The following is a 20091-nucleotide window of genomic DNA, read 5'->3' on the forward strand; positions in this document are numbered from 1 at the left end:
GGTAGGACTGCGGAAGTTTGATCTGTTGACTGTGGAATTGCCTAGCTTTATCACGTGCTGCTTCCGCTGTTTTGCATGCAAGTCGTCCGTTTCACTATTTGACACCTCATTTTTACCTAATGCTGCTCATGTCACACTTTTCTACACCCTTCATCGAATCAGGGTTGATTTCCCACTTGATGGTAATAGCAATAGGCTAAGCTGTGAAGTTACATATTGTGGTTAAATACAATTCTGATGCCACTGATAGTCCACAGCATCTCATGGAAGCCAGTTTTCTGCTGCTAGATCTGTTCTAAAGTGATCCCAATTAGCACCGTAGTAGTGTCACACAACATGCTGAAGTGCACCCTCATGTGAAGATGGGGATTTTGTCGCCACAAAGACTGTGGTCACTCCAAACAATACTGTCATTTTCAAAAGCATGTACAACAGGTACACTACTGAGACAAGGTCAAGAGATATTTTTCCCCCTCAGCATTTGGCACAGTCCAAGTCTAGTTCAAAATCAGGGTGCTGTGTGACTTAGAGGGGAACTTCCAGGTGGTGGTGTTCCTATGCCTTTGCTGCTCTTGTCCTTCTAAGAGGGAAGAGTTTGCGAGATGTTGCTGCAAGATGCATTGGTGAGTTGCTGTAGTGCATCTCGTAGATTGTACACACTGCTGCCATTATGCGTTGGTGGTTGAGGGATTGAATGTTTATTGTGGTGAATGAATGCCTATCAAGCTAGCTATTTTGACCTGGGGGGTGTCAAGCTTTTGAGTGTTGTTGGAAGTGCATTCATCCAAGCAAAGCGAGAGTATTCCACCACACTTTTGATGTGTGCCTTTGGGGAGTTAGGAGCCGAGTTATTCTCTGCCAGATTCACAGCCTCTGACTTGCTCTTTTAGCCAAAGTATTTATATAGCTGGTCTAGATCAGTTTCTGGTCAATGGTAAGTTTCAGGATGTGAACAGTGGGGGCTTTAGCGATAGTAATGCCATTGAACATTAAAGAGAGATGGTTAGATTTTCTCTTTTCGGAAATGATTATTGCGTGGCACTTGTATGGCATGAATGTTACTTTATCAACCCAAGCCTGAATACAGTGCAGGTATATATGGACACAGACTGCTTCAGTATCTGATGAGTCGTGAATAGTGCTGAAAGTTGTGCAATCATCCATCAACATTCCCACTTCTGACCTCATGATGAACTGAAAATCATTGATGAAACAGCTAAAGATGGCTCGGCCTAGGACACTATTCTGAGAAATTCCTGACGTGATGTTCTAGGGGTGAGATGAATGACCTCCAACAACCACAAGTTCTTTCCTTCAAGCTGGGTATGATCCAACAAGTGCAGAGTTTTCCCCCTGATTTCCATTGACTTCTGTTTCACTAGGGCCACACTTTGTCAAAGGCTGCATTGATGACATGGGCAGTCACCCTTGTCTCACTGATATAATTCTGATGAATGCACAGATTGAAGAAAAAAGGTAGATCAGGGAGGTAATGAATAGAATAGACTCTGAAACGAGTGAGAATGCTTCTAATTTTCCATGATGGATTATCTATTGTCCTCTCCATGTCTGCATGGGTTTCCTCCAGGTGCTCTGGTTTCCTCCCACAGTCCAAAAAAAATGTGGTGTTTAGGAACATTGGCCATGCTAAATTCTCCCTCAGTGTACTGAAACAGGCACCGGAGTGTGGCGACTAGGAAGTTTTCACAGTAACTTCATTGCTGTGTTAAATGTAATCCTACTTGTGACACTAATAAATAAACTTTAAACCTAAACAATCTTACCAAGGAAGGGTGGCGATTATGATGATTAATTAGGAAAACATAATAGCTAAGAAAATAGTTTGAAACGACAGCAGCATGATAAAACATTCAAACATTAATTTCTAACTAGCATGCCCACAATCAACACTTATTAAATATTTTAACTGTAGAAAAACTGATTTTAAACAAACCCACCAAGGCAATAGCTTGGGATCAAGGTTGGAAGCCAGGCCACATTTGAAAAAGCAGAAGTGTGCAAGGAATTGATACGTGCCAGCTCTGAAACTCCCCCAGAATATGACAACGGTCCTATTGGATCCATACGCCAAAGTATCAGTTCACTGTAGATAGCATTGGGGTCATGAAACATTCGGGTAGCTGCATTTTTAACCTGCTGCGAAGTTGGCCCTTTTAAGGACTTTGCACATTCTAACATAAGCTTTTCCTTTTCAGCAAATTCAGTTTCAGGAGTCATTAGTGCATTGTGGTGTGAAGAGGTCAACAGCAATGGTAGCACTGAATGACAAGCCAAGTCATTTAGATGGAAACGATGTCCACAATATCTAAACTTGTGCGACACAATTAGAACTGTGCTGAAAGCAGATTCTTCAGCAAAAGTTACTGCCCACTGATTTAGTGATCCATCAATGTGTTTTGAAATCATCATAACTGCTGGAGTGATGATATTTAATTTTGAGCTACTTGCACAATGGGCCATCCCATTGACATTTGGATCACTGTCTGGAAGGTTCTTAACATTTTTAACAGTACATGCATACATCATAATATTTTTGCTGAGTGAGTTCGCATCGCCAGTAGGAAAAGCAACAGGAATCCGAGATGAAAATGCAACCTAAAATGCAAAGAGAATTGAATATTTTTAGTTAACATACATTACTGTTTCTGCATGATTTGAAAATTATCCTCTTCCTAGATTAAGTAAAAATATTTATATCTGCAATTAACCTTTGAAGTTTCTCAAATATCTTCACATAAATGAACAAAGGAGGCAGCTAAGTTAAGGGAACTAATCAAAGGCATAGCTAAAGAAATAGCTTTTATGGATGCTTTTAAAGGAGAGGCCTGGGGTAGCAAGGCAGGGAAATCAGGAAGGAGTTCCAAAGTTGGAATCAAGCAGAAATTTGCCTAAATACATCGGTCACTTTACACTGGTTGCTCCCCCCCACCATGGCCTCAAATCCTGGCCCTCTTGCCCCCTCTTCAGCCCAAGTTACAACCCATCGCTGCTGACCCCTCATCACACAAATGCAATACCAGCAGAGGCCATCACTTCTGCTGGTGCTACCTCAAGAACTGCTTGCTAGCTTCAGATTGGCTGGTAGCTCTGAGGTGGGACTTCCAGTCCGTGATAACCAGAAATCCAACTCCAGCCTGTAAATGGCTACTGAATGTGACTGGGGGTATCTGCATTGGCTTAATCTAGTGGAACAACAGTAACCAGAACCCTGCTGAACAACAGGATCAACAGTCTTCCTTTTTCACAAGAACAAGGGAAATTGGAAAAACTTAGCAGGTCAGCCAGCATCTAACACAATTAACATTGAGTCAAGGACTCTTCGTCAGAACTGGAAGGGGAAAGAATTCTATTCCTGTTTCAGATTCCAGCATCCTTGGTATTTTGTTTATTTTAGCTTTTCTCTTGAATCAATTAAATTTAAAGATTGAGAAAGATGCAGTGGAAGAACATGGAAGGATGAATTAATTGGAGTCAAATTAGATACAGAAATAAATTAGGAGATGGAAAGAATGCATGGATTAAGAAAGGGAGAAAATAAAGAGAAAAAAGGAAAAGATAGAAAAAAACTTTTTTTAAAATTTAAAACAAGGTCCAATCTTCAATTAACTGAGTGCAGGAATGGAATGCCAAAGTTTCAACTGTTATCTCTTGGGCTGGAAAGGTTAAAGTGACATCACGGAAACATAAATCTAATAAAAAAGGTCTTATGTCATTAAATTTAAAACCCAACATTCTGGAGTGAGTTTAATTAGTTTTAACAATGCAGATGCAGCGATTTTTTGAAACCCATGGGGAAATTTAAGTGCACTCCCAGTGGAGTGGCACAAAACACTTAGCAGAGTGTGGCAATTTTGAACAAGGCACATCTCTTCTTCAGTACGAATTGCTGGGTTATTTCCACATTAATAATGGTGTGCATGTTTAAGCTCTTTATTATTTTTCCCAAAAATATCTGAATTAGTGCATGGTTTCAATTCAATCCTGAAATTACCTATTTCAGAAACACTACACTGAGCTATTCCAGATCTCAGCATCGGAGCTATTGCTGGCACTTAACTTTCAACACACCGGACAACTAACAAAAAAAACTACACTCCAAGCTCTAGTAAAGTGGGAGGACGTTTGAATTCAATGAGGATAAATATTGTTGAAATTAAACTTGAGGAAAACATTATTTGTCTTCATTTTGTTTCATGCACTGCTTGGCAATCAATTGAAAAAGATATATAATGATTAATAAATTTAAAGCCAATAAAAAGGTGCTGGTTTATCGTAAGCCCAAATACCTCAATACAAATCTTCTGGAACGAGAAGGGACAACTTAAAATAAAAATCTAGTAACATTCAAATGCCCAAGAGAAGACGACCAGAGCTAAGGCGTACATTAGTAAGGCAGTCAAAACGTCACATCACATGTATTACACTGGAATTCCATTTTGAAAATACCATCAAATTGTTTTGTAATTTAAGTGCAAGATGCTGATTATCCTGAAGTGAAAACTTTTCTAACAATTTTGAAGAAAATAAAGGAGGTGATGAGTATTTTTTAAATAATTGATAATACAGATCCAGTACATATTTTAATATCCCCAACTGCTCAATTCCCTATTTAACTTTTATTACAATTTTTAAGCTTACATCACTACAATTTTTAAACATACGGTGCTATGTATCAAAAATTTATAGAAATGTTGCTTGGCCTTGAAAATTGCAGCCAGGAGGAGATTGGATAGGATAGAGTTGCTAGCCTTAGAAGACAGGAAGCTAAGGAGTGAACTAATTGAGCTGTACAAATTATGAGGAGTCCAGATAGAGTAGACAGAAAAGACTTGTTTCCCCTAGCTGAGGGATTAATTACCAGGGGACATAGATTTAAGGTGATCGATAGAAAGATTAGAGTGGGCATGAGGAAAAACTTTTTCACCCAGAGGACAGGAAGGGCCCGATTTTACCATCAAGCTGCACCGGTTTTCTGGTGCAAAAATTTGGTAAAGTCGGCTGTGAGGTGAGTAGCACGATCTGCGCCCGCCTCCGCGCCCATTTCCCCTTTAGCAATGGCTGAAAATGACCGCCGTCGGAACCGCGTCCGGAACAGGTGCGACATCAATTTAAATGCATTTGCATGCATTGACTTAATGGGCTGCACACCCAAACTTACTGGCATTTCCCCCTTTACCGCCACATTCACCCGTCCAGATTTGGTACGAAACGAACATGGTGCGCAAAGGTCCAATTTGGGCTCTCCAGCTTCTGAGGTAAGATCAGAGCTTCTGATGACTCTCCGACTCAGATTGGTGGTGGAGGGGGAGGTGATAGGGATCAGTTATGCTGTGGGAATGGGGCAATGCCTGTGGGGGCCATTATCAGGCCCGGGAGCAAAGTGGCAGGGGAGCGTTTTTCTATTTTTTTTTTACAGCACATGTGCAACGGAAGGCGCCGATCAGAGCTGCAATGTTTTGGGCATGTTAAACGCTGCCCACAGGCTTCTGCAGCGCAATTCCAAATCGCTGCTATTTTTTCAGGTAGAGTGCGTATGGGGACGCCTGAGAACAGGTCTAAAAGTTGCATCTGAAATGCTCTCAGTTTCAAGTCCACCTAGCACTTAAATTAAAAATGGTAAAATAAGGTCCCAAGTGTCTGGAATTCAGAGCCCAAGTTGATAGCTGAGGCTTAAATGTTCAATTCATTGAAAAAGGTACCTGGATCTGTATCTGAAGTGCCTGCAAGATTATGGACTAGACGCTGGAAAATCTCTCTTCTTTGGCTAGTACAGACACAATGGCCTCAATGGCCTCTTTCCACACCCTAACCTTTCTATGGATCCATGGTTCTAAATGCAATGGCTTTTGAAATGGACATTTTTTTCAATTGAAAGCAACAAGTCTTTTGCCCTTACCTGGACTTGTCTGAAGATTCCTGGGTGATACTCATCTAAATACTTCACATGCCATACTAAAAATGAACCATCTATAGGATGGATTGTAAACAGCATATCGGCATTTCTGTTCCACTCTGTTTGCAGCGTCTCAATTTTTCGATCCAACAACACAGTGGGCAATGGAATCCCCGTAGAGGATGGTGTAGATATTTTGGTGCTCCCATCTTGCTCTACCTCCTCATTCTCATACTCTGATCCTTTCTCTGAAGTTTCATCTTGTTCTGTGACAAAGTAGAAATAATACAGCATGGAAAAATGTGTGCAACTTCAAACAAACCTAGTATATTTAAAGTAAACGTCTTGTATGTTTATTGCTCTTCTACAGGAAGTTATTTTAAAGTGTGAAGTTGTTCCAAAACATAGAATATTTGTACTAAGCAAGAGAATCTCTCCATTTAAGCAAAAAGTCCAAAATATTTTCATTCATTACATTTCTTTTTAACCTCACCCAATATGATTCTGTTAGCAATTGACTTTGCATTCAAACCATTGCAGACTGCAGGAAGTGAAATTTCTCTAAACAGCAAGCAGGACAGACAATGCTAGTTCCTTTGTAACCAACGGTCCAATGACGATAAGAAATTTTATTTTACAAAGCTGCACTTCCCACAACTTCCTTAGTAGGTCATTAATCAGAGGGAGAAAGTAGATTTTACATTCCAGATATCTCAAGCCTAGTTCTTTGCAGGCAATGAACAAAATATGCAGTTCTATTGTTACGCTCCTTACATGACAGTTTTTAAAAAAACTTTCCAGTATTTTTCTGAAATTATACCGAGAAAGCGAAAGATTAAAAAAGGCATGAGAGCGCAGGGAGGAATCTGAGAACCAGCTTGGAATTTGGAGCTCCTGAGATAACATCAAAAGCGACACAGGCAAGCAGTTAATTGGGTGAGTACAGTCAGGTAAGTAGTTACTACTTTGTAAGGTCTTTATTTTGTAGTTTATAGTTTGTAAGGGCTATATTCTGTAATAATGAGGACCAGGGAATAAAGGCCCTAGAATAATTGATATTATTTGATTTTAAGTGTCCTCCAAAAGGTTTAATTTCAAGGGGTGAGTCATGGCAGGAGTGTTCAAAGTCATCGTGTGCTCTTCCTGCTCTATGCAGGAAGCTTGGAACATTTCCAATGCCCGGGGCCAGTGTGCATGCAGGAAGTGTCTCCAGCAGAAGCTCCTGGAAGCCTGCATTTTGGAGCTAGAGCAGCAGCTGGGGAAACTGTGCGGCATCCGTGAGGTAGAGCGTATTGTGGGAAACACATACAGCGAGGTGGTAACACTGGAGGCTAAGATTCCACTGGCAGGAAGAGAATGGGTGACCATCAGGCACAGCAAGAGAACTAGGCAGACATCAGCAGTAAAATTAAAGTGCTTTGAATTGGGGATAGTGGATTAAGGTGGATAGAAAACTGGGTGGCAGACAGGAAACAGAGTAGAAATAAACAGGCATTTTTCCAAGCGATAGATTGTGACTAGTGGGGTACCACAGGAACCAGTGCTAGGATCCCAGCTATTCAGAATGCATATTATAAATTAGGTGAATGAATTAAATGCAATACCTCCAGATGGAAGTGACACAAAACTGGGTGGGAGGGTGAGCTGTGATTTGGATGAATGAGTGGGCAAATGCATGGCAGAAGCAGCATAATATGGATAAGTATGAGGTTATCCGCTTTGAGTGCAAAATAAAAAGGAAGGCAGATTATTTTCTAAATGGCTGTAGATTGAAAGAGGGGAATCTGCAACAAGACCTGAATGTCGCTGAAAGTAAGTGTGCAGGTGCAGGTGCGGTGAAGGCAAATGGTATTATGCTCTTCATAATGAGAGGATTAGAGTACAGGAGAAGATTAGTCTTGCTGCAGTTATACAGGGCCTCAGTGTGACCACACCTGAATACTGTGTGCAGATTTGATCTCCTTACCTGAGGAAGTACGTTCTTGCTATGGAGGGAGTGCAGTGAAGGTTTACCAGTGATTCCTAGGATGGTAGGATTGACGTATGAGGAAAGATTGAGTTGGTTAGGATTATTTTTGCCGGACGTTAGAGAAATGAGGGGGGATGTCACATAAACCTATAAAATTCTTAGCAAGACTAGACAGGGTAGATGCAGGGAGAATGTTCCCAATGGTAGGAGAATCCAGAACCAGGGCTCATAGTTTGAAGCTATGGAGTAAACCATTTCGGTCTGAGAGGAGCAATTTCTTCACCCAAAACGTGATGAGCCTGTGGAATTCTGTACCATAGAAGCCAGTTGAGGCCAAAGCATTGCATGCTCTCAAGGAGGAGTTAGATGTAGCTCTTGGGGCTAAAGCAATCCAAGGATATGAAGAACAGGTTTTTGAGTTTGGAGATCAGCCAAGATCATAATGAACAGCCAAGTAGACTTGAAGGACCGAAAGGCCTACTTGTGCTCCTACTTTTTCTGTTTTCCGAGCCACAAGTGTTACAAATCCATTTAATATCGTGTCTCATTCGAAAGATTTTGATCATCAATGTGAAGCAATTATGCCTCTGAAGAAAAAGCACCAATGAGTATGTAGCTGAGCTGTGTGACCAGGGTAGCCTAGTCCATATAAATAGTTGCTATTTAACCGTAAGGTTGAAAATTCCTGTGAAACTGTACTTCAGGAAGGAGGCAATAACTGCAGGGATGGGCTATGGGGAAAAAAATAATAATAACTTTAAACCTATGCACAATGCTGTGCTACATTTAAGTGAAAAGCTCAGAACATGTTTTCCAACCCTAATATATCATATTCTTTCTTCTCCTACCACCACTCACATTTGAGATATTCTTCCCATAACCATTATCCAACCAGAATGAACAATAGATTATCACATAAAAGTTGAATAGTGCAGGACGAGAACGTGGGATCACAACCTCCAGGCATGGAGATAGAAAGCAGTTGAGACTGACATGATGAAAGACTCTAAATCATAGCTTCATGGGATTCCGTGTGATACAAGACTGATCAATCTCAACAAACTGCCATACAAAGTGAAAGCATAAACGGCTTAATACTCTGAACCCAGATACAGTGCAACAACAGCTGGTCTAAAAACAGAAATACTACTAACGCAACAGGATTTGCTTTGTTGAGTTATAATTAACAGATTTTGTAGCAGTGCAGAGTGGACTTTATCAAAGATAATATTTGACCTAGACAACTGAAGCTAGGACAAAAATTTATACAATTGTGACATGAATAAAAATGATTTTAACCATTTTACAGCTAGCAGCATGTTGACTCACAATTGTACATTTTAAAAAACTCAAATTGTTATTAAAATGAAAACTGCCTGCCTCTTCCCCCTGGCTACATCGGTAGTTAAACCTGAATAGAATGCACAGATTAGTTAAATATCAAATCCTACAGCAGATTAAATTGTGCCCACCTAAATCACTGAACAGAAACATTTTATTTTCCATGCTTACCGGTGTCGAGTTTCATTTTCAGTCCACTCTGACTAGCAGTGTCAAGTTCATCTTCCATCTGCTGATCTGTGAGCTTTCTCAATTGCTCCATGAATATTTCCATAGATGATGTAAAATGCAGCTCTTTATTGTTCAGCCAGTGAACCACAAAATTTCCACCTCCATCTTCTATGTTAAAAGCTGTGCCAGCTAGTGCTGGTGGAATATCTGTACATACAACAATAGAAAAACATCAGAACATATTAATCTGAGAAATATTTTCATCGCCAATTGAATAATATTATGTGTCAAATCAAACAAAACCAATTGGCACTGTGTTCTTTTTAAGTCTATCAAGATTATGTTCAAAAAGATTCGCTATGTCAGTAACCTCAAGCAAACTGTAAACAACCAACTTTTCTATTTAAAACTCCAATTTGTGCCTGCAAGCTACATTCTAAATATTTCCAAACTCAAATCTTTCTTGGTAAGATGGTAGAAGCATTAAATGACACCTTTATAAAAGGCATCTCTGGATTAAACTCAATAGTTAATCTTTGAATATTTCCTGCATTTCATAGCTAAATGGAACATGCACCACTCCTTGGCTGCATTCTGGTGGAAAGGTGGGCATAGAAAATCCCCCACTGAACACATCATCTATTAAAACATTGGGCTTTTAGATTCATATTTGGCCACCACCAGCTCGCAAATGAGGGACCCAGCTGCAAATAAAGTTGCTGCAAATAAAATAGGTGGGAATTAAATGCTTTAGGGTTGGAAAACTGACAACAGCTGATAGTAAATCCTCCCACTTACAGTTCCCGCCAGATGTGCAGAATTAATATCAATTCTAGCCATAAGAAAATTAGTCACCTTTCAACATTCAATTGGTTTGTATTAAACATGGGTCTGATTATCTTAGTATGGTAAAAGCGATTACAGGCCTTTTTTCTATGGGCGCATGGTGGTGTAGTGATGTTGTCACTAGAGAAGCAATACAGAGATCCAGGAAAATGCCCTGGGGTACTGGGTTCAAAACCCACAACAGCAGATGGTGAAATTTGAATTAAAAGTCTAATCATGACCATGGAACCATTGTCGTAAAACTGCAACTGGTTCACTAAAGCCCTTTAGGGAAGGAAATCTACATGAGACCTACAGCAATATAGATGTCTGAAATGGCCTGGCAAGCTACTTAGTTGCACAAAGTCAATAAAAAGGAATGAAACCTCTCGATCTTGCAAAGTTCTTCTTACTAACATTTGGGGGCTTAGACCAAAGGTGAGAGAGCTGTCTCACTGACTAGTCAAGTTCCTCAGGGAAGTCCAAGGTACAACCAGCTGTTTCAGTGACTCAGAAGTGGGGATGTTCACTGATGATTACACAATGTTCAGCACCATTTGCAACTCCTCAGATACTGTAAAGCAGTCCATGTCCAAATGCAAGATCTGGACAACATCCAGAATTAGGCTCACAAGCGGCAAGTATCATTCGCACCACACAAGCGCCAAGCGATGACCATCTCAACAAGAAAACCCAACTATCGCCCCTTGACTTTCAACGGCATTACCATCAATGAATCTCTCCACTATCAACATCCTGGGGTTTATCTTTGATCAGAAACTCACTAGACTAACCTTACAAATACTGTGGCTTATAGCGGGTCAGAGGCTAGGAATTTCGGCAAGTAACTCATGTCCTGACACCCCAAAGCCTGCCCACAATCTATAATACAAGTCAGGAGCCTGATGGAATACTCTTGCCTTGCCCAGATGAGTGCAGCTTCAACACTCAAGGAGTTTGACACCATCCAGAACAAAGCAACCATCCACAAACCTTCACTCTCTCAACACCAACACAGGGGCAGCTGTGTACACCATCTACAAGATGCACTACAGGATCTTACGAAGCCTCCATAGACAGCATCTTCCAAACTTGGAGGACAATACCACCACCTGCAAATTCTCCTCCAAGTCACTCGCCATCCTGACATGGAACTATATTGCTGTTCCTTGACTGTCGCCGGGTCAAAATCCTGGAATTCCCTCCCTGGTAGTGCTATGGATGCATCTACACCACATGAATCTCAGCAGTTCAAGGACAGCAAAGTGCACATCCCCCAAATTAATTTTTTTTGAAATTACTAATCCTAACCTGTATTAGGATTAATGCTTGCTGCAATATGAAAGTGACAGAGTGCATTAGCATAGTGTGAAATTTGTCTGTGGACTTCATGGGATCCCAGTTGGCTTGGCAAAACTTCCATATGGGCAGCCAGAACTGAAGATCTGCGGCGACTTCTTAGATGTTTCAAATGGTGAATTGTCTGCAAAACACAATTAAGCCACGCACAAATATTTATTCTTGTAGTAGATTAAGAGTATTAGTTTTAAACTTCCAGGCACAGACCATTACTGTTTAAAAATAATTAATGCAGTTTTTCCTCAAGGTATTAAACTGTTGGAAAACTAGGTTTTTTCATCAAATTAGCCACTCTTAACATGTAAGATTTTCTCCACAAAATCTTGTTCATTGCACTGTGTTATGAAGACTGAGGCAAAGTGATTTATAATAGTACAAATTGATGAGAAACGCATACAAATAACAATTTTATATTACTGACTGTAACAGCTTCTCTTATAGGTATCTATTCTACATCTGGTGCTAATTGAAAAATGTATAGGATTAATAAATTTGTGGCTAGCATACATCAGACATCAAAATTTTCCACTCACTGTCACTTTTCTGATTTCCTTCGCTAACATTTCCCATTTAACTCAACAATACTGACTTGCCAATCAAGAAAAGAAACATACCATCAAAATATCTGGAATTAAGAATCTACTGATGACCATGAAACCACTGTCAATTTTGGAAAAACCCAGCTGGTTCACTGATGTCCTTTTGAAGAAGGAAATCTGCCATGCTTACTGGCCCACATGTGACTCCAGAGTCACAGCAATATGTTTGATTCTAAACTGCCCTTTGAAATGGCCTTGCAAACCATTTGGTTCAAGGGCAACTAGGGATGGGCAATAAATGCTGGCTAGCCAATGACACCCATGTCCCATGAATGAATTTAAAAAAATTCAATCCTTTATTTTTCTTAAAAATATCATTCTGGCGGTTGCAACCTTTGACACAATGAACCAATCCTATTACTTTCTTTTTAATAAACTGTAATTGGGGCTTGTGACCCAGCTGAATATATATACATGGGCATGAATAAATAAGACCATAAAAAAATTAAATCATTCAGGAGGGATAAAATATTAAACCTTTATTTCAGAAATCTCTCACATACCCCACAGAGGCTTTCTTTAGGATAGCTGAAGTACCCGGTTTGCATTGTACACCCCGACTTTATCTGAATTAAAAGGCAAGAACTCCTATACTAAAGTAACTTTGTGCACACCATACTGCTGAATTAAAGTTCTAAGAATACAGCATTGTCATTATGCACGTCATTTCAATCAATAATACCTACTAGATTCCAGGTCAAGTTACTAAATTTGCTGAATCTAAAACAGTATAGGACCAAAAAACATGACAGTGGCAAAAAAAAACCGCAGCACACAGTGGTGAGGCACTTACAATGCTTTGAAGTCATAGCTATTAAACAAAATAAAGGTGCAAATCACAGCCAGGAACAAAATAACTCCCACAAAGCAATTTACATCTTCAGCAAATAAAACTTGTCTCCCTGTCGAACGCTTTTAATTTGAAGATTCTATACCATACTCCCTAGCACTATCACCATTGCAAACTATTTAGACTAAGAATGTACCTACATGAAACATCACAACCATACGCCGAACCATTGAATAGTGCCATTCAAAACTCAAGTACATGCCAGACTAACAAAGATATGGTATCTGTAACCAAGTTTGATGTGTAGAAACCAACACTGACATATTCAAGGCACAGAGGTAAATTTTGCACAGCTTTGTCTGCAAAACCCCACTGGTGGCATGGGACTTCACAAAATTTACCTCCCAGTTCTTCAAAAATGTATCAAATTGGAATTACAAATTACTGTATTTATTTCAAAATTATCACTGACAAAGCAAAAAGACATTTCCTTCTTTAAGCACACTGATTCAGATGGAAGAGGTGTTTTTTCTTACATATGTAGTAACTATCAGTAATACGAAGGGCCAAGTTGGCACAAGTAAACTTAATTTATATTGGTTAATTGACAAATTAAACAAAGCATATTCATTGTTTAGGATTTCACTTTAAACTCTTTCTATTTTAAGGCTTTAGAAATGATTACCTCCAGGGCATGTTGAATTTTGTCTTTTTGACTTCCACCATGAGGAAGGGTGATGGTTGAGGTACTAATGGTAGATTCTGTCATTTGTCCTCCAAGAAGATCATCTTCTGGTAATAAGGTTTCAGCCCACAGTCGGCAGACACCATCTTGACATGAAGTCAATAGGACATTGCACACAGAACTCCTGGAAAAAGAAAACACTGGAATCTCATACTCTAAAGTCTCTTCTATTCTACTACAGTTATTTTGCATTATACATACTCAAGAGGGATAAAGGCAATAATAAGGCTTTGCAAGGCTCTGGATTACAATGTGTGCACAATAAGATTTTGTAAGTACTTTTTGACATCAAAAGACCAACTATACTTTGCAGTTATCATTATAAATCTAAATTACGTAAAAGACTCCAGGGTCTTAATTGGACAAGGAATGTCATGCTTTTTTCAAAGATTATTATTCAGTACTTCAGTATTCACTCTAATTCCTCTCTAAACACATGAAATCATCCACAGAAATGTGCAAAAGTTATATAAGCACTGCAGGCAGGTGTCATTCACAAGTAAACAAATGGTCAGTGGATAGGCATATGGATAACATTAGAATAGTTTAGGTTAGAGGATCATTAGATTGTTGCGCTGACCAGTGGAACCATCGAGGGCTGAAGGGCCTGTACTGCGCTGTAATGTTCTATGTTCTAAACCCAATATGTAATACTTCCTGCTTGAACACTGTAGATTTTTTTCTTTCCAGTATCTTCTTTCATCTTTAATTGACAATGTAAGGAAAAAGATGCACACATTAGTTGTATTTTTTTCTCCAATTCAAAGCAACTTTGTTGGGGCACAGCTCCGCATATACCAGACACTTCCATTACATGACTCAAACTGCGATTGTTCACATGTGAATCTTCACGGTGAGTTTCAGTAAGTTGTTCGACTACAGAAGAATCATATTCAGATCTAATCCTGTTCTCAACTAATGTCCACACTATCATGATGACAGTAGTGATATATACTTCTTTGTTTAAGGGGAACGTTTAAAAATTTAGTTTTATTCGACAGGCAGTCCATATGTCTGGTAAGAATGCAGCTCAGATTTTGGCACAGCAGGATAATTACTCATTTCAGCCTTGCAAGTGTTTATTTTAAATAAAGCTAATTGACTTTAATTTACTTAAGTTCCCTTAAGATTTCTGATTAGATTGACTGACAGGGTCATGTGATGATGTAGTTTACATGCAAAGCTTTTACAGAAAATAGTTAGTTGCAACTGAAGCTAGAAGGTTTTTGTAGGTTCCTGAACTCTATCTCTCTTTGAAATCAAATATGCCCGAGTGTGCGCGCTACCTTTATTTAAAAATGAATTTAGTTTATGTATGAATGTGGCTTATTTGGAATGAGAGCAGTAAAATCTAGAAAGTAAAGTTGCTTCCTTTCATTTTAAAATATTTTTTAATTGTTCATGGTTAAACCTATTCATTTATTAGTTATATTTAAACTGTATTATTAAATAAAGTTTGTTTTATTGAAAAAGATCCATACTGTGTCAGTCCTATCCTCGAGTATAACATTGGCAAATGTGAGGTTATCCACTTTGGAAGAAATAATAGTAAGATGGAATATTATTTAAAGGGCGAAAAGCTGCAGCATGCTACTGTGCAGAGGGACCTGGGGGTCCTTGTGCACGAATCACAAAAACTCAGTCTGCAGGTGCAGCAGGTGATCAAGAAGGCGAATGGAATGTTGGCCTTTATCGCGAGGGGGATAGAACATAAAAGCAAGGAGGTCTTGCTGCAACTGTACAAGGCACTGGTGAGGCCGCAACTGGAGTAGTGTGTGCAGTTTTGGTCCCCTTATTTGTGAAAGGATATATTGGCCTTGGAGGGAGTACAGAGAAGGTTCACCAGGTTGATATCGGAGAAAAGGGGGTTAGCTTATGAGGAGAGATGGAGTAGACTGGACCTGTACTCGTTGGAGTTTAGAAGGCTGAGGGGTGATCTTATAGAGACATATAAGATAACGAAGGGGCTAGATAGGGTAGAGGCAGAGAGATTCTTTCCACTTAGAAAGGAAACCAGAACTAGAGGGCACTAGAGGGGGGCCAGTTTAGAACAGAGTTGAGGAGGAACTTCTTCTCTCAGAGGGTAGTGAATCTCTGGAATTCTCTGCCCATGGAAGTGGTGGAGGCTACCTCGTTGAATATGTTTAAGTCACGGGTAGATAGATTTCTGATTGATAAGGGAGTTAAGGGTTATGGGGAGCAGACGGGTAAGTGGAACCGATCCACTTCAGATCAGCTATGATCTTACTGAATGGCAGGGCAGGCTCGAGGGGCTAGATGGCCTACTCCTGCTCCTATTTCTTATGTTCTTATGTTCGAGGCTGAGAAGGAAAAAATGTTGGGGTCTAGTCTGGCTTCTTAATGTAACCTGGGGCTCTGGTCCAGAACCCTAACACTGTGTAAACCCAAAAGCCCTCTGCAGTGTTACAGCATTTTAAAATTCATTGCAGCCCTATGTCTTTCTGGGTAAAATCAATAATTTGGTGTAATCTGTTAATTCAATACACACAGAATAGCTACTGACCCATTAAGGGCTAATTTGCTCTTCGGACCACTCAACTTGTTCAGAAGCCAAGTACCAAATATTCAATTCTAACTGGAGTTTACTGTGAGAAACGTGAGCATGTCACTAACCTTGGCATATATTTACTCGTTTTCCGCCATGAAAATCCTGTTACTGCACGAGGATGTGCCAGATACACAAAGGAAAAATGCACAGCAGTGGAAGCAGTTTTTTCCCCAAATGTTTCTGCGCCTATGACTGCAGACTTCCAGCTAGTGGTAAGATACCATACTTTCAGAAGGGAATCATCCTGCACAGAAAAACAAAAAAAAAATTGTTTATGGTGATAGAACTAGAAACAGTAAACATTTACCAAAGTACTTCAAATTGAATTTAATGTTTCAAAGATACAGCTAATAACTTTGACCGAAATTCTTCAGCCTCGCATGTCCTGTTACTGCTGCCAGCAAGAATGGAGAATTTGGCACTCAGCCAAATCTCCATTCAAAGCAGCGGAGTCAGAGAATCCCAGCCGTGGGTGAGGTCAGACAAATCTGGCCCTTAGTTTTGCAGTAATAATTTTAAAATATAATTTGATTTCAACTTTTTAAACAAATAGTTGGCGCCAAAACGAAATAAATGCTTGCTCAATTAGCCAATTCAAAAATCTTACTTTTCCTGCTGTTGCAAAGTACTCTCCATCAGGGGACCACTTCATGAGATATATTGGAATAGCAGTCCTAAATGGAGAGAATGGAATATTTTAATAAATGTTCACACAAGTCAGGATTTAATTGACTGAAGTGTTCTTTTTACTAGTTATGTAATGTTATCACTAGTCCAAAGGTTGATTGTACCAACAAGACATGGAATTTTTGGAAATGTATTAATTCAATTATAACAAACAATTAAAACAAACAAATTTCTTAAGTGCCAAATCTGACTAAGTGGTAACAATTCCAGCCCTGAGTCAGAAGGTTATGGGTTCCAGTGCCTTTCTCGAAGATTGAGCACATAATTTCAGTGCAAGAAGTGCTGCACTATTAGAGCTGTCACCATTAGGAAGTGATGTTGAACTGAAGCCCCATCAGTGTTCTCACAGGGTTGTGAAAGAAACAATGGCACTATTTGAAGAGAAACAAGAGACTTTTCTCCAATATTTCCCCTCAACAAACATTATGAAAAGCAGATTATCCAGTGAATTTTTTATATATGTTTGCAGGACCTTCCTGTATAAGAACATAAGAAATAGGAGCAGGAGTAGGCCATCTAGCCCTTCAAGCCTGCCCCGCCATTCAATAAGATCATGGCTGATCTGTCGTGGCTCAGTTCCACTTTCCCGCTTCTCCCCATAACCCTTAATCCCCTTGCCTATCAAAAACCTATCTACCTGCGTCTTAAATATATTTAGCGAGGTAGCCTCCACCACTTCAACGGGCAGAGAATTCCAGAGATTCACCACCCTTTGAGTGAAGAAGTTCCTCCTTAACTCTGTTCTAAACTGCCCCCCCTTTATCTTGAGGCTGTGCCCTCTCGTCCTACTGTCCTTCCTGAGCGGGAAGAGCCTCTCCACCTCTATCCTATCCATCCCATTCATCATCTTATATGTCTCAATGAGATCTCCCCTCATCCTTCTAAACTCTAACGAGTACAAGCCTAGTTTATTCAGCCTCTCCTCATAGTTCAACCCCCTCAACTCCGGTATCAGCCTAGTGAACCTTCTCTGCACTCCCTCCAAGGCCAAATTGGCTACTGCATTCCCTGCAAAGTCTACGCTCCAAAAGTACTTTGTTGGTTGCATTGCATTTCATGAAAAGGGCTACATAAATACAAGTTGCAGAATACAAATAAACATTTCAATTTTCTTCCAATATTGTACACGATTACAAGTTTTAGCCAATGCTTCTCAGTATTAAAATAATTGCATGAAGTTTACTTAAAACATCTTAATTGTTACTGATTTGACTTGATAAAAAGTCAAGTCAATATACTATATTTCTCTAGAAAACAGATTTAAATCTACTAGTTGTAAATGGTTTGTGAATTCAGCAATTTGTCACAATAGACTGGCAATCCAAACATTTGCTGGCTATGTCTTCTAGTAAAACATTTCTTTCTTTCCTTTCATTTAAAAGGGATCCAAAAATACCTGCTGACAAAGCCAAACCATGAATGTGAGAGACATGTGCAGTACTAGTTTTTAAACAATCAGTCTTAAGTAATTAACCACTAATATTTTTTAAAAACAAACAAACCACCCATGTCAATCACAACTATTCAGTTGTGAATATTCATTACCGGGTAATGCTATGACAAACTGTGACCATTATTTGTCAGTTTGGCATGCTTGGGTGTAGCCCAGCAAACAGCCACCAAAAAATGTGGGTTTTATCTATAGGTAAGAAGTCTTACAACACCAGGTTAAAGTCCAACAGGTTTATCTGATAGTACGAGCTTTCAGAGCGTTGCCCCTTCATCAGGTGAGTGGAGGATTTGGTTCACAAACAGTGCATACATAGATACAAACTCATTTATTTCCACATCATGATGCAGTGTCAGGAATAGGAGGAGTAGTAGGATTGCTCCATAACAATCTTGAAACTGCTGCTGGTTCCTAATGGGCTTCCCTGTTTCAGGCTACACGTGATGGGGCAGATAGTCTAACATGGATTTATTCAAAATGAGTGAGCTGCTTATGAATCAGACCTGATGTTGGGTCAACCTCAACTCTCCTAGTTACATTGTACAAAGGAGGAAAGCAGAGATCCTGGAGGATGGCAGTTGGTGACAGACAAAATATTGCATTTTAATTAATAAAAATAACCTTGACCTGCCACATGCCAGGATTTCAGGTATTTCATAACTTATAAAATAAAAATAACTTCAACCAAGAATTCAGAAACACAGTACAATAAAACTCAGAGAAGGTAGTCTAGGCACAAAAAATGTCACTATTCCAAGAAAACCAACAAAATATGACTGTCAGATAAGACACCATCATACAGACGTCCACCCTTTGAAAATTGTGAACATCATTCCATTATCTCATTTTGCATGGATCACAAAGGAAGAATAAAATTTAAGAATTTTTTTTTGATGGATTCTTACTTGCACTGCCAGATACATTTCCAATCATTTAAATCAGGCTGCAATTTAAATTCCTCAGCATGACTATTTTCTTCCTCTAGGATGTCACTAGAAGGAGGTGACCATAACTGTAGGTGATCTGTAGCTGTCAATAATTGGTTACCTATAAAAGGAAGAAAGTTATGATAAATGTAAATCTAATTTAGTAATAATGCTGGAGACTATAGATCAGTGACTGCACTCTTTGTAGAGGTAAACAGGTTTCTTTGGATCACTACAGTATATATGAAAGTGAAAACTCACTTCAAATCTACTCTGTGGTAGATTCCTGAACCAGACAGGCATACAACACTGCCAGATCCCAACGGAACCCTGATAAGCAAACCAATTACTGACCCGAGAGTCTTCCCATTTGATTCCGAGGAATGTGAAAGGTCCTGCTGAACAAGTAGGACACTCCTTTCTAGGTAAGTAGCAGGTAACTTATCTGCTCTGTGCTAATAAGTTGCACAGTTTTACATTTTTAAACCAAAAGAGTGCTCTTGCATAACCTTTGGGGCTTCCTGAGACTTAGTACTGTCAAATAATACGCAAGCTGTTTATACTTAGATAATCAGCGTGTGCACTTTGGATTAGATGAACAAAATTTCTGCAGCAACAGAATACCAAGTATTTTGAATCGGTGACTGTTAAAACTCCAACTGTTAAACTGCAGGGTTTCAATCCTACTATACAATCTGTCACCAAGATATTGTGGTTCCACCTACAACATGGCCTGCCTCTGCTGC

General features: G+C 39.5%; 1 protein-coding gene across 4 annotated transcripts in view; it reads right to left on the minus strand.

Moving 5' to 3' along the window:
- Nucleotides 1–20091, minus strand: part of dmxl2 (Dmx-like 2) — a 163605-nt gene that overhangs the window by 108281 nt on the left and 35233 nt on the right. For all 4 annotated transcript variants that reach the window (XM_080213997.1, XM_080213999.1, XM_080213996.1 and 1 more), the window contains exons 5-12: nt 19325–19466; nt 16890–16956; nt 16348–16526; nt 13654–13837; nt 11532–11703; nt 9396–9602; nt 5918–6180; nt 1959–2616 (exon numbers count right to left, since the gene is read on the minus strand). In XM_080213997.1, coding sequence (XP_080070123.1) covers nt 1959–2616; nt 5918–6180; nt 9396–9602; nt 11532–11703; nt 13654–13837; nt 16348–16526; nt 16890–16956; nt 19325–19466 — 1872 coding nt within the window. The remainder of the gene's footprint in view (nt 1–1958; nt 2617–5917; nt 6181–9395; nt 9603–11531; nt 11704–13653; nt 13838–16347; nt 16527–16889; nt 16957–19324; nt 19467–20091) is intronic.

The sequence above is a fragment of the Carcharhinus amblyrhynchos genome, chromosome 28 (assembly GCF_965287045.1).
Source record: "Carcharhinus amblyrhynchos chromosome 28, sCarAmb.v2.hapA, whole genome shotgun sequence".
In the NCBI taxonomy this organism is placed as follows: Eukaryota; Metazoa; Chordata; class Chondrichthyes; order Carcharhiniformes; family Carcharhinidae; genus Carcharhinus; species Carcharhinus amblyrhynchos.